Genomic DNA, 14,385 nt, shown 5'->3' with positions numbered 1-14,385 from the left:
AAAGCAGACGACGACAGCGGATAAAGATCTGCAAAGTTTATTGCCGACCTGAGGAAGTATCGTCAGCTGGGAACAGAGTCCACGGTGTTTTCTGTGCCCTGAAGGTCGCCTGTAAGGCAGCGCTCCCTGACCCTGAGGCGTGTAACCATAGCTGCCTTACAGACAGCACTCAGGGCAAAAACAAATGAGCAGCCCCGAGGTTCTCAGCTAAAGAGATGCTGACGTGAACAGCTGTGATGCAACGCAGCCCGTCCCAAACCGTGCAGATACAAACTCACGAGGAGGTTTCCCTCGGATCGGCCCCCGTCCCGCCGCGAGCCGGAAAACCGGCGTGACCTCCGTTTGTTAAGGAAACCGAAAACCTGAAAGCACCCAAACTTAGAGACACGCTTAAAAGCTATTCTCAGAGCAAAAACACAGTCCACGTGTGTCTCGGTCCAGGGCTCGGAGCTCCGAGGCCGATAAATCAAACATCAACGCTGGAGTCCCTTTTCAAACAGACTCCGCTCGGCTGTAATTAGCGAGAGAGAGAGAGAGAGAGAGAGAGAGAGAGAGAGAGCTGCAGCGGAGATGGAAGGGGAGAAGAAGCATTTCGTGTTCGGAAAGATCCTGAAAGGAGGAGGCTGTAAAACAACAGATGGCCCGAGTCTTGCAGAGGCATCATATCAAGACCAGATGTGACTGAGGCGAGGAGGAAAGAAAGACAGAGAGAAGGAATTTGGTTTATATCGTCAACCTCAACCTCAACCGAGCACAAAATCTTCATTTTGTGAGATGGTGGCAGATTAAAATTCACATTCAAACAGCTCTGGGGAGCATTTTGAGCTCAAATCAGTGAAATATTTAAGTCCAAACTCCACACACACACGACGCTCAGGGCGGTAATTAACGAGTATGGACGCCTAAACTTCATTTGGAGTTCCATTTACACACGTTTTTAATGCTGCAGGGCTTCATATCAATATCATCTCCATAAAGAGCGAGCGAGCGAGGCAGCTAGACTGAGAGAGAGAGAGAGAGAGAGAGAGAGAGAGAGAGAGAGAGAGGTTCGGGTAATCAGCACTCTCCTCCTCCCGGAGCTAAATCCCTCCTCAGCATCACTTTGCTAATGAAGAGCCCGCGAAGCCCCCGTCTCCTCCCAGAGAATAAGGAAGCAGCTTTGTTTGATTGCATTGATGAGAACAACGTGCAGCATCCACACACACACACACACACACTTACACACACACACACACACACTGCCAGGAAGTCCTGCTTCGTTTAAGTGCCTGCTCATTGACAGAATGAAGCTCCGGTTAGCAGAAATCAAAACGCTGCTGCTCCTCTACCGTTTGAGGGAAATAAAAAATAAAAAAAAAAGGGGGAAACTGCCCTTTAAAATACATTAAGGGGTTTTCCCAAAGGCCAGTTGGTGTTTTGTTTGAACGTCACAGATAAAAACAAAACAGTGTCACTTTTACCGAGCAGCTCCTCTGACTCACAGAGAGATTAACGAATGCTGCGCCGGTGGTTTTAGTCTGAAATGAATCAATAGCGCCGGAGAAATGAACTCTTCAAACGTCGCATCCATTGAGTGTCCTCCCCCTTTATCTCATCCTCCATCCAGAGCTGGGATAATATTCCACTCTGTGGCATTTGCATGACAGTAAAAGGCTGGTTTTCGCGGCGCTCCGCCTCCGAGATCGAATCGATAATCGACTTCATGAAATGTTTCATGGTTTGTTTTGGAATAAACAGACGAGGAAGAGCTGGGCGGTCCGGGTGAGCAGCGAACGCCTCCATGAAGCAGACTCCATCAAACTCCAGCGACAGGAAGCCCAAGCCCCGCCCACCGCCTTTGATTGACAGGTGCAGAAACAGCAAAGGTGGACACCAGATTAAAATACACAACAAAAAAAACAAAAAACAAAAACCAAACAATCCCTCAAGCATGATCACATGATGCTGCTTTCCTTGCGACACATCCAGGCGGGTTGCATTCACTGCCAGGGGGAAAGCGTAGGAAAAGTCGGTTCCATTTGCAGCGGAGACACTGACGTGACAGATTGGACACAACAAAACTCAAAACAACGCTGCCAATTTGTACATGGAGCGTACACGCAGCTGCTTCCAGCTCGGGGAGTATGGGTCAGGTCAGGCTAGTGAGTGTGTGTGAGAGTGTGTGTGAGAGTGTGTGTGTGTGTGGAGGTGGACAGCTTGTTATCTGGGCTGAACCACAGAGCTTAATATTCAGCCAGCAGCCCAGATTAGTTCAGGACAACCTGTTGGCCCGAGGCTGTACTACAACAGAATAAATGGTAGAAAGTGTGTGTGTGTGTGTGTGTGTGTGTGTGTGTGTGTGTGTGTGTTCATGCAGAGAAGCCCTGTACAGTTTCTCTGCCAGGACAATGGGAGTTGAACGTTACCTCAGTGTGTTCACACATATTCTGAGTGTGTGTGACAGAGGAAGAGTGAGCACCTGCCTCAAAGACAAGTCTGTGAACATGAGCATTAAGTGTGTGTCATTGAGTGTGTGTGTGTGTGTGTGTGTGTGTGTGTGTGTGTGTGTGTGTGTCTTCAAAATGTATCGCACTGTCTGCACACATCATTTGCATACTGTGTGCACGCATGCGAGAGTGTGTGAGTCTTGAAAATTGAGTATGATGCTGTCTGGGTATTTGAGCATTTGCATAATGAGCGTGTGTGTGTGTGTGTGTGTGTGTGTGTGTGTGTGTGTGTTTACTTTGTCTGGCTGGGTTTAAAGGGAAAATCCACCCAAAACATGACATTGGTGCATCCATTTAGCAGACTGGCAAACATCAGACGTGTCAGCGATCTAAAACATTCAACAACCATACCGGGAGAAGACGAGGACGGAGAGCAGCAAATGGACCAGAATGCAATGCGGCAGCCTCGATAGACCAGAATGCAATGCGGCGAAAAGACAACAAGGGGGCAACTCTCACTTTTTATCAACTGGGAAACCTCACTCCCTGGCTCTTACCATCCTGCTTTTAATCTCACGCTGAACGCTGAATTAAAGTTCACACCCCCTCTCTCTCAAGACTGTCAAAAGGCATTCTGGGAAGTGTAGGAAACCTCTGAGCGAACTAGACAAGGCGGGCTGATGGGAAAGCGGGCGCTCCATCACCAAATAACTCCCGGGACGAGACGAACATCACAGAGCGGCGATAACGGAGCAGAGAGAGACACACACAGAGAGAGAGAGAGAGAGAGAAGGATCTGAGGGGATTCTGGTTTCAAAGCTGCCCGTGTGATTTCACCTCGTTTGGAGCGCTTGTGCTGGTTCGGCTCATCTCTGCTGCCTTTCAGGAAGAATGAAAGGACGGTGATTGTTTTTTTTTTCTTTTTTTTTTACATGGGGATATTCTGAGGGGAGCATTCGCCGCCAAAACACAGCTGCGGGTTTTCAGTCCGACCGCCTCAAAGTGAACCAGATCTGAAACTCCTCCAGACTACAGAGGAGGATTCAGAGGGAAGAGGAGCGACTGGAGGGAGGCGGGGAAGGGGGGTAGGAGGGATGGAGGGGTTCGATGCCTTGCTCAAGGACTCCTCAATGGGGCACGTGCCTCCTCCTCCTCCTCCCTGCCTGCTGATAGTAAAGAGGCGGTTTCTGCAGGCGTTTCTACAAAAGGAGGGCTGATGCATGGAAATGACAAAAAATTAGGTCAAAGTCTGCGGGATGCAGCGCTTTGCATCCGCCGCCGCCGTGCATTACAGCTTCGACTAAGCATGTAAATAATGCAACGGGGCATCTGACCCCATTTTGCCTCAGACGCATTTGTTTACGTTGGAGTGACTCCCAGCGAGTGGCTCTGTGATGTTTGAAAAACAAAAAGAAACGGGGAATAAATGTGTGCCACCTTTTCCTCCCATCACTCCCCTTTTTTTTTCCTCAGAGGCAAAACTGCATTTGCAGCAGCGATGGAAACACTCAAATGTGATGTGTGCAGTTGCAGTCAGCTGTTAAACCCCCCCTCTTTCTCCCCCTCTCTCCCTCTCTCTCTCTCTCTTTCTCCCTGTCTGTTTTTTTAGCCGTACATGGCTGAGCATTGCAAAGCCTCCAGACTTGCATGAGAAACAGGAAAAACACCGCTCGCAGGCAGCTGAAATATGACACTGTGGTTCTCTCTGGGGCTGAGAGTGCGTCTGCAACAATGTGACATATCAATCTGAACAGGGGCCTAATGAAAAAATCAATAGCAAGGCTGCATTTCTGCCTCGTGCAAAAAGAGGCACCCGGCTCCCATGCTGGCGTTATGCAAAAAGCTGGGAGGATAATAAGGAAATCGTGCATCCAGAAAGCGCTGCAGTGTCATATGAACTGAGTCTGGTGTCAGCTGCTTACTCTGTGTACAGAACTGGGGCTGCATGCAGTGTATTCCTGAGTGGGGTTGCCTGACAGCCTTTGACAATCATTTCTCACTGACATCTGCAAGAAAAAAAAACACACCACGATAATACTCCTATGGTGCATCTGTCCTGCTAAATAACGACTTTACAGAGCCTTTATTGTGTATTTGTCTCCTATGATATCTCTATAATAGTCCCATGATATCCCTATTATACTTGCACTGCTGTGTTGAGGCTCAGTGATGAGCTGATGGTACTTAATGTTATGTTAGTTCCTGTGATATGTCTATAATATTCCTATGATATTCCCTTAAGACTTGCAGTGTTGTGCAGTGAGTTTACAGGGACAAAATTGCACTCTACAACAGGTTTGTTTCTTATAATATCCCTATAATATTCCTGTGATATTCTTATTGGGATTCATAATGTTGTGTGATTCGCAATAGTGAGTTTACACTGAGCTTATGGTGGTTTATTTCCTGTGATATTCCTATGATATTCTAAGGATTAATGGTGTTATGTGGTTTTCAATGGTAAGTTTCCACTGGTGTTATGATGCCTAATGGTATGTGTGTGTCCTATGGAGTCACTGTAGTACTGCTAATGTGAACTTGTGGTTTTGCTGTGATATCTGCATGGTATGTCTCTATAATTTACTATAGGATTACTGTAGGTATGTTTCCATCAGGGCATGCCAAGGCTGCTGACTCCACTTCTATCACAAAACCACAAAACACAACATCCACCGCATCCAAGTCACAACCACGTCCAGATAAACCAATGCAAGCCGTGTCCATTGTAAATGTGGGTGTATAAATGGGATAAACCGGGAGGTGAACTTGCAGCAGCGGCCGCTCCGCACACTTTCCCCGCACAGCTCAAACTCCAGAGTCGCTCCAGCCTCTGCAGAGCAACAGCAGCGACCCCGCAGCCCGGAGCCCGGCGGCGGAGCCAGCGTGTTTCTCCGGCGGATTAAAGTACTCACCCTCCGATAACTCCAGCTCCAGCTCGGCCAGGCGGGCCCGCACCTCCAGAGGAAGCGGCACCGGGTCCCGGTCCGCCATTCTGCCGTGTAAACCCGACTTTCTGCGCGACTTTTCTGCCTCAGTTTGTCTCTCCAGTCCCTCTGCTCAAGCCCAAAAAATCCCAAGTCAGTGAGTGAGGCAGCAGGCGGAGAGCCGCTCTCAGCTCCTCTGACAGGCGCTCTCTCTCTCTCTCTCTCTCTCTCTCTCTCTCTCTCTCTCTCTCTCTCTCTCTCTCTCTCTCTCTCTCTCTCTCTCTCTCTCTCTCTCTCTCTGTGCGTCAGCGCCGCTCGTCCTCCGCAGACCAGCGTCAAACTACACAGAGGAAAGACATACTATATCCGGCATGTGTATTTAAAAATAAAAGCCTACTTTTTTTTTTTTTTTTTTTTTTTAATAATAGCAGTTATTAATATTATCGCACACATTGATACTACTAGTATTACTACTATCACTACTTCTACTGTTACTGCTAAATATCCCAGTTTGGGATCAGTAAAGTATATCTATCCATCCAATAACAATATTCATGATAATAATGATGATGATGATAATCAGATTTTTTTATTACTGTCATTATTATGATTGTTACTGTTGTTGTTGTTGTTGTTAATGATGATGATGATGACCCTTATTATTATTATTGCAGATATTGTAATAATCTATGACAACAATAGGTAGAAGACAGATAAATACAGAAAGTCACAATAAAAGCAACAGCAAAATACAGCATCAACATTGTCATCATCATCATCATCACAAGCAATATCAACAACAATAATAAAAATGATTATAATCGTATTGGTTAAAAATGACTTAAATTTTTTTTTTCATGTTTGTGCTTCATTTGTTAACTTTAAGTTTACCCATCAATGCTGGGCTGTATCAGAAAGACAACTACTACTAAAAATAATACTAATACTAATAAAATAACAAATAAAACATCTTTACAAATCACACAGATGTACCAGAAGACAAAATCAAAGGATGAGAGCAGAGGGTAAAATTGATTTAATATGAAAAATACAAAAGTAAAAGAATCACATAAATCAAACTCTAAATTATGATGAAATGTAGTTTTTAAGAGATTCTATTTAGTATCACATACAGGTGATGTGTTTAAAGTAAAGTCTCCCTTTCACTGTTTGGTGCAGTTTTGATTGTTCTGTGTATAAAAACCTCTGCACTGATAAATTATTTACTGAGAAGGGAAAATCGCCCAACTTCCTGTCTCGTGCTGGCTAACTGTGTGTGTCTTGACTCAGAGTGTGTGTTTGTGTGTGTGTGAGTTTGGAGCGGAGGGAAACACACAGAGGAAAACCACACGGGGACAAACCGGATCAGATCAGTTCGTGATCCGGTTCAGGTTCAGGTTCTTGTTCTCATGTTGGGGAAAAAAGCCGCTGCAGCCTCTGATCTGAACCTGCACCTGAACACAACATGAGAGCCGCTGCCGGCCGCTAGAGGGCGCCACAGCCACCCAGACACCACCATCTATCTATCTATCTATCTATCTATCTATCTATCTATCTATCTATCTATCTATCTGTCTATCTATCTATCTATCTATCTATCTATCTATCTATCTATCTATCTATCTATCAGTGAATGATCAGTGTGTTTTACCGTGTGTGTGTGTGTGTGTGTGTGTTTTCTAGCTGTAAATCTCCAGGAAGACTGACCCACCTGTTTCTCAGATGAGTCCAGGCAAATAATCAAATCCTTCGGGTGTGTTTTCATCTCATCTGTTTACGTGAATAAAATGTGGCCTCATCATCATCATCATCATCATCATCATCATCTGACTGTTGCTACGGGCGACCAGTTTGTTTGCGAGTTAACGGAGCCTGTCAGTGTAGTTATAGCTACCGATGGGGTGTAAATCTCTATCCTTTTTTTAACAATCATTTTCGATATTTGCATGCTTTGAATAATAATACATGTAAAATATGACAGAAAATCATGATCTTATCTCAAAGTATATGTGCAGTATTAGTTTGCCTGTCTGCTACAGCGGTCGTCTGCTGATCAGAGGGTTGCTGGTTCAAGCCCTGGCTCCTGCACAGAGCGTGTTGAAGTGTCCTTGAGCAAGACACTGAAGCCCTAACTGTTTCATGGCAGCCTCAGTCACCACGGTTTGCATAATAAAGCACTTTGACTGGTCAGTCAATTGGAAATGTGGTCCATTTACCATTTAGCTTATCTCAGCAGCACTGGGATGATGGACGAATCGGAGGAGGGCCTAAGCAACACCTTAGCCAATCAGTGACTCAACCTATGGACGTAGCATCATCAGTTTAGCCAGTCAGCGTCGATGTGGCGATGGATGAGCAGCAGGAAGCAGATGGTCTGGACTGGACTCTGGAGTAGGGTTGGGTATCGGTTGGGTTTTATCTGATACCGGTGCCTACTCGGTATTTTTTAAACGGTTCCGGTGCTTAAACGGTTGTCGAACCGGTACTTAAAAAAACGAAAACGCACACACTTTGTCACAAAACAATACCCTTTTATTTCCAGGGCCAAATTGAACACAATATTAACTTAAATATTTAAACATTGTTCGGCTTTTAAATAAACTCCATGTGTCACCTGATGTTTCATTAAATTCGATGTGTTACCTCCCTTGCATGACGTTGCTTTAAGGCGTCTGTTGCACGTCGCAGAGTCTGCATCCTCCTTAGACGTGAAATGTAGCCAAACCTTGGAGCGTCTTGCCTTCGGTATCTTTATTGATCCTCTCACTATCAGTTCTGATCAACAAGTGTGCGGACTAGTGGCACTGACATCACGTTCAATAACCGCAAGGCACCGAAATGAGGCACCGAAATTTTCGTTCTTATTCGGTCTTGTTACTACCGTTTACGCTGAAACCGGTGCCCTATTGGCACCGCGTTTCGGTACCCAACCCTACTCTGAGTCTCCATTGGTGACTCATTTCATTGGAATCGTCCATCCCGTTACCAAACACCACCTGACGGCACCGGAAACCACAGCGCAGGCTCACCTCGTGTTGAACAAAGCCAGGCTTAAGACACAACCCCCCCTCGTCCAGGAGAACAACCAGGGCTTGCCACTGTGCAGAGCCTCTGAGGCAGATTTTCAACCTTCAGAGCGCCTTCACAGAGTCGCTCTTCTCAACATCGTCATCACTCCGCCAGCGACATCAGCTGAGTCAGAGAGGTGCTTCTCTACTTTGAGGAGGGTCGAGACCTTCCAGAAAAAAAAAACGCCATGACCCTGGATCACCTCCAGGAAACTTGTGAGGGACGTTCAGTCCGAGGCCCGCTGAGAGGTTTGCCCTTCAGAGAGAGAGAGCAGGGCGAAAATCCCTTCACAAACAAGAGGTCACAACTCAGAGCTGATTGAATTTGATGCATTCAGCCGCTCTGAAACTCCAAACTCTGTGCCACGTTGGGTTTGTTCAGCTCAAGAGTTCAGGGTTACCTTCAAGGTTTGCTAAACCATTTTCCTGAGATACAACTCAGGTATCAGGCAGATGGGTTGTGTAGCGTGTTTGCACTATGAATACAGTAATATTTTGATAGGAAGGGTTTTTTTATAGAGAGATCATTGATAACATTTTGTTTGTCATGCTGGAATGAACACAGCTTAAATGTTGTATTGTGTTTGTCTGCATGCCTTCAAATCAGCTTGTAATGTTTCCTGAAACTGGTTGGATGCGACTCAGCTCCACCGAGAAAATTATCTGTCCACTGGTTCCTGTTGACGTTACGGCCATCTAACATGACAGCAGGTCAAAGAGCAACTGGTCATGGGATTAAATCCTACGCTCATGATAAAACAAGCAAATGCTAAAGCTTACCGTAGCCTGTGAATGAACTGAATAAATGTATATACAAGTAAAGACGGTGTAGGGGCCAATAACAAGTATTATCACTGACGATATTTTTGCTTTATTTGACAGTCACAGTAGAGAGACAGGAAAGGCAGAGGGGGCTGACATGCAGCAAATGTCCTGAGATTCAAACCCAGGATGCTGCGATCGGGACTCAGCCCCAACAAACGGCACCTGCTCCTATCCATGAGGAATTTTCTTGATAAAATGCATTCTGGAAGATAGAGCTCCGAATCCATAATGTCCACTGCAAAGGACACAAATGCATTGGCTGGAAACAAACGTTTCCTCTGACTGGATTTCAAACTAACATTCTCTGTCGTCTTGACTTAGCCGAGAGCGTTTGCTGTTGTCATTGAGTTCGCGACTCATTTGCTGTCAGTGGACAGATCACCGTTTTCCTGTCTTCTGCATGTCGGCGGCAGTGGAACACGTTCGGCACGGAGGAAGTCGGAGGTTCCAACTCGGAAGTCTGAACTTCCGACGGTCAGTGGAAAGCTCCATTACTCCTTCACTTTCCCCCGGTTTCCCAGACTCTGCTTTCATCACTGTAGGGCATTTGAGGTGCATCGCCACCATAAAAATCATCATCATTATCATCATCCTCCTCCTCCTCTCCACCCCTGGCATTAGCAGCAGCACCATCATCATTACTTTCACATTATTGGCCCAGACGGCCTGTTTCCCTGCTGCCTGGCTGGAGGCTGCAGGCTCATTCATCAGGGAGGACAAACAGCAGCAGCTGGCAGCTCGGACGCCGTCCACCGAGGTTTCTTACCTTTGTGACTGTTTTAAGACCGACACCGGGCCCGTCCAGGACCCCCGCCCCCTGGAACAACGTCCTGCTCTCCATCAGACCTGCTGAACCTGCTGCACCGTCTAAAAATCTCTTAAAAACACATTTGCATTTTTAAGAGAGGCATTAAGGCATTTCTGTCATTTTAGCAAACACCTGTTTTATTGTTGAACTGGATCTTTTATTTCCTTTTAGTTTTATTTGTGAATGACGTGCTGTGAATTGACTTTAACGTGCTTAAAGCTGCAGCAAGCAGTTCCGACCACAAGAGGGAGTTTGTCAGCCCTGCGTCAAAGGAAAGATGAGATGAAAAGTGTTTTTGGGATGGAAAAGAGGGCTACATTTCACTCTCTCAGGGCTTTAGCTGGGATTTTTTTTTTTTTTTTTTTTTTTTTTTTTTTTTTTGCTCTGAGCTCCAATTTAAAAATGTGCCAGACTTTCAGCTACAAGTTAAGCTGCTTTAAATTATTCTGACTGCAGTGACAGAGGCACTCGCACCACCGATCTGAAATTTAGATATGAGGGACGTTTTGAATGAAGCTGAGGAGGTGAGGGGGCGAAGAGGAGACGCTTATTGGAGCCGATATGGAAATTTATAAAGCTCAAACCAGGAAATACCAACAGGCTGCAAACTGTCTGGTGGAAAGACGACCCACAGTGATGACTTTCACATTGCAAGGGGTCATTTTAATGTAAAAGAAAAAATCTTATATTGCTTAATGTCGCTTTAACTCACTAAAAATGTATTGTTTGGTTTCCCCTTTTTGCCTGTGTTTTATTTTTCTCTGTAAAGCACAAGTGCTACACAAATAGTTATTTATTTATTTATGTCATTTTGAAGCTGCTGAGTTTTCATGCCAGAGGAAAAACAAAAGAAAAAAGTTACAAAGAAACAATTGAGATTATCAGAGCAGCAAAAGGAGGCTGCTTTTCTGAATGTACATGAAGGGAAAAGAGCCAGGAGTTTGTTTTATGGCACGGGAGGAGCGAGGCTCGAAGTGAACTCTCTTCATCCTGCAGCCTCTCTGGCTGCCGGCGTTCAAAAATTCAGGAGCCTCTTTGACGATTTTAGTGGAAAAACGGCTTTTTATACGAGACATCAGCCGGTTAATTGGCTGCCAAGGTGGTTTGTAGAGTGGAAAACTTTACCAGCATCCATCTGGTCCATGTTTATATTCTCATGCTGTTCAGGCACACACACACACACTCGGAGGCTGTTTCCAGTGTCTGTGTGTGTGTGAGTGTGAGTGTGTGTGGAGAATCACAATGTAATGCAGGTTGAGTGGTATTTCGCTGGAGGTAAAAAAACAAAACAAAACAAAAAAAACAAAAAAAGAAAGGCGACTTTGGGATGTTAGAGAGTGTGAGAGGAAAACACAGCGAGCGCCTCACGTTGTGTTTTCCTCTCACATTTGATGCCTTTTTGAAACGAAGCCCTTCAGATGTTCGCTGATGTCTTTTGATTCCATCGCCCAACATGGATTTAATAAATGAATTTCTTAGGGATATCCGCTGACTGAGTTTTCGTTTCCTCTCACAAAATCTGCAGCCCGTTGTGTTTTGGTCACCACAGCAAGAGCAGTTTCATTTGGTTCTCAGTTTGTTGTGTTTCCTGACATCAGACAGTGTGTTGGCTGGCTTTCTAAAACACCTTTAAGCATAATTAATCTGTAATAAAGCGCTATTATTGATTATAATATAAATAATCACACATTACAGTCATTTTTTAAGTAAAAAATACCAAACACTGTCTGATTCCAGCATCACTAAGATCACAAAGATGCTCAGACTGTCTTCCTGTTCTCTATTCACACCTTTATATATTTTTTTTTATTTTTTTTTTTTTTGGCTACTATTCAGACTGAGGGAGACACTGATTAAAAATAAATAAATAAATAAATAAACCAAGAGTACAGATTTTTTTTCTCCTCTGACCCCAGGAGGGCTGTTTGTCATTATTTTTCACACTTTACAGACTAAACAGTGACTCATTTAATTGGAAAAATATTTGATAAATAACCAAATTCAGCCGGTTCACTGGACACAGATTGGAATGTGAAGTGATGGAGTGGTGAGGAAGAGGAGGAGGAGGAGGAGGAGGAGGAGGAGGAGATATTGAGGATTTAGTGGTGGCTGCATTTTGTTCATCATCATCATCATCATCATCATCATCATCTTGCTTGTGACTGTGAGGCGTTCAGTTTGTGTTTAAGACTGAGAGGCTGCATGGTGGCTGGTTAGAGGGGCGGTGCAGGGCAGCGGTGTGTGTGTGTGTGTGTGTGTGTGTGTGTGTGTGTGTTTAAGGAGAGACAGTGACTACCAGAGCCGTGCAGAGAGGAGCAGAGGACGCTCTGTGAGCTTGTCTGTGAGCACGCTGCCATCTGGTGGCCGACACTCCCCTCAGGACCGACGCCGACACACTCTGGGCCGATCCCAGTCTGAGGTAAAGGTCGTTCTGAAGGTCACCACTCAGTTTGCAAGATTTAGTTTTCACATCCGCTCTGGCTCAGGAAAACAGCGCCGTCATTCATGAGAGGTTTTTTTTTTTTTTCATTCACATCTCAGGTTAGAGGAGTGTTTATTGGATAGGTTTGAAGACTAAGGCAGACTCTGATTGGCTGAAGGCAGCAGCTCCTCAGGACCGACCCAGCTGTGGGAAAAAAAAAAAAAACAACAACAAAATCCCGTCTGATGTATGATAAGTGAGTGAATTTATTTCGGTCATTTTCAACTTGCAGAATCAAATACACATAAATAAACAATATCTTATACCCATATTTTTAAACAATAAATAAATAATATTTAATTACCTTTCAGTACTGAAAAACCAAAACAAATATATGATATACAAATAAACACTGACCGTAAAGGTATAGGCTGAAGCCTTAGCTTATTTTGCCTCTCCTTCTCACATTAATAAGCTTTCGTCAGCTCACTTAGAAAAATAAAATAAAATAAATGAAAGACACAAAAACAAAGTATGTGTATATTATACATACAAAGGGTCCCAAGGCAGTTCATAAGTACATTAGTGTACTTTGTTTTATATTTACTAATATTATTATTTTTAAATAGCTTTTTAAATCTATTAAGCGTATTACATAATTTCATTTCTATCTCTAAATTATTCCATAAATTTACACCTTTCACTGTTACACATCTTTGTTTTACATTTGTTCTTGCCTTTTTTTTTTTTTTTTAACATGCAAATCCCTCTCAGTTGATATTTACTCACTCTGATCTGAAACATCTTCTGGATACTTTCTGGAAGCATGTTATTATTTACTTTATGATAATGCAGTAACTTCAAATGTAACCACCGAACAAAATCCATTTTTAACAGTTTTAACATCTTGAGTCACACGTGCACACGAGGAGAGGAAAACTTGGATTCCTGCAGCAGCGCCGCTTTCACTTTGCTTATAGCCAGCAAAGTCTTAAACCTTAAGTGTAATTGTGTTGCTGTACTGATCATGTGTTGTGTTGATTGATGATTTTACTCACAGCTGATGATGAGGTTGATTTTAACTGCAGGATGCACTGGTTCTGCTGCTGTACTCACCGTTCTGTACATGTAAAAATGCTCCGATACACAAACTGATGCCAAAATTTTCAATATCACCACATTATGACTGGTAGGTAGGGAGGTCATTTATTTTTCCAGGTGTCAATAGGTGCCCAGCCGCCATGGGCTGACAAGACACCACAAAACATAACAGACAAGAGCAATAACACACTGAGGGCGAAAGAACAAATATTATACACCTCCATGCATGTCAAACAATGTCCGAACCAGGTATGAACACACGCCTGCTGCTCAGACTTCACAGCTCCAAAACATAACTGAGACACATCTGAGGCGCGGACTGCACCTTTAACCCTTTTAAACATGAAGCGTCCTCCTACGCTGCTGATGAGCGTTTAACAAGGACACTTTGTCTGGTACAGGAACTGACGTCTGCATTCATCAGTCGAGGAAAACAAATCAGGAGTTTCTGCAGTAATCCTTAAGGAAAGCCTGTATCTGAGATTGGGAGATTATGGACAATAAAAACAAAAAGTGCTTTTCATTGTCAGCCTCTCCCAGATCACACAGGCGACGCTTTCCATCTTCCTCTGGGACCAAACGGAAGCGTCAGACTGAGAGACGAGGCGCTAACACGCGTTGCAGTCGGGTTTCTGATGGGGCTGCTGGGAGAGCGGCATCAGCGAGCGAATAAGAGGGGACAGAAACTTGCTCATGCGAGATGTAAACAGCTTGATGCACTGAATTACAACCACAAAGCTTAAAAAAAAAAAAAAACGGAGATAGAAATGTCAGCAGGGTGAAGGTTTTATCAAGCGCGTAATTTGGTACC

At 44.3% G+C, this 14,385-nt stretch overlaps 1 protein-coding gene across 5 annotated transcripts in view; it reads right to left on the bottom strand.

The window, feature by feature from the left end:
* dip2cb (disco-interacting protein 2 homolog Cb) overlaps nt 1-5,571 on the bottom strand; it is a 283,750-nt gene extending 278,179 nt beyond the window's left edge. For all 5 annotated transcript variants that reach the window (XM_030075067.1, XM_030075070.1, XM_030075068.1 and 2 more), the window contains exon 1: nt 5,339-5,571. In XM_030075067.1, coding sequence (XP_029930927.1) covers nt 5,339-5,417 — 79 coding nt within the window. In that variant the 5' untranslated portion in view covers nt 5,418-5,571. The remainder of the gene's footprint in view (nt 1-5,338) is intronic.
* Nucleotides 5,572-14,385: the final 8,814 nt, after the last annotated feature.

This window comes from Myripristis murdjan, chromosome 17 (genome assembly GCF_902150065.1).
Source record: "Myripristis murdjan chromosome 17, fMyrMur1.1, whole genome shotgun sequence".
Taxonomy (NCBI): domain Eukaryota; kingdom Metazoa; phylum Chordata; class Actinopteri; order Holocentriformes; family Holocentridae; genus Myripristis; species Myripristis murdjan.
This window is presented reverse-complemented; position numbering and strand designations above follow the sequence as displayed.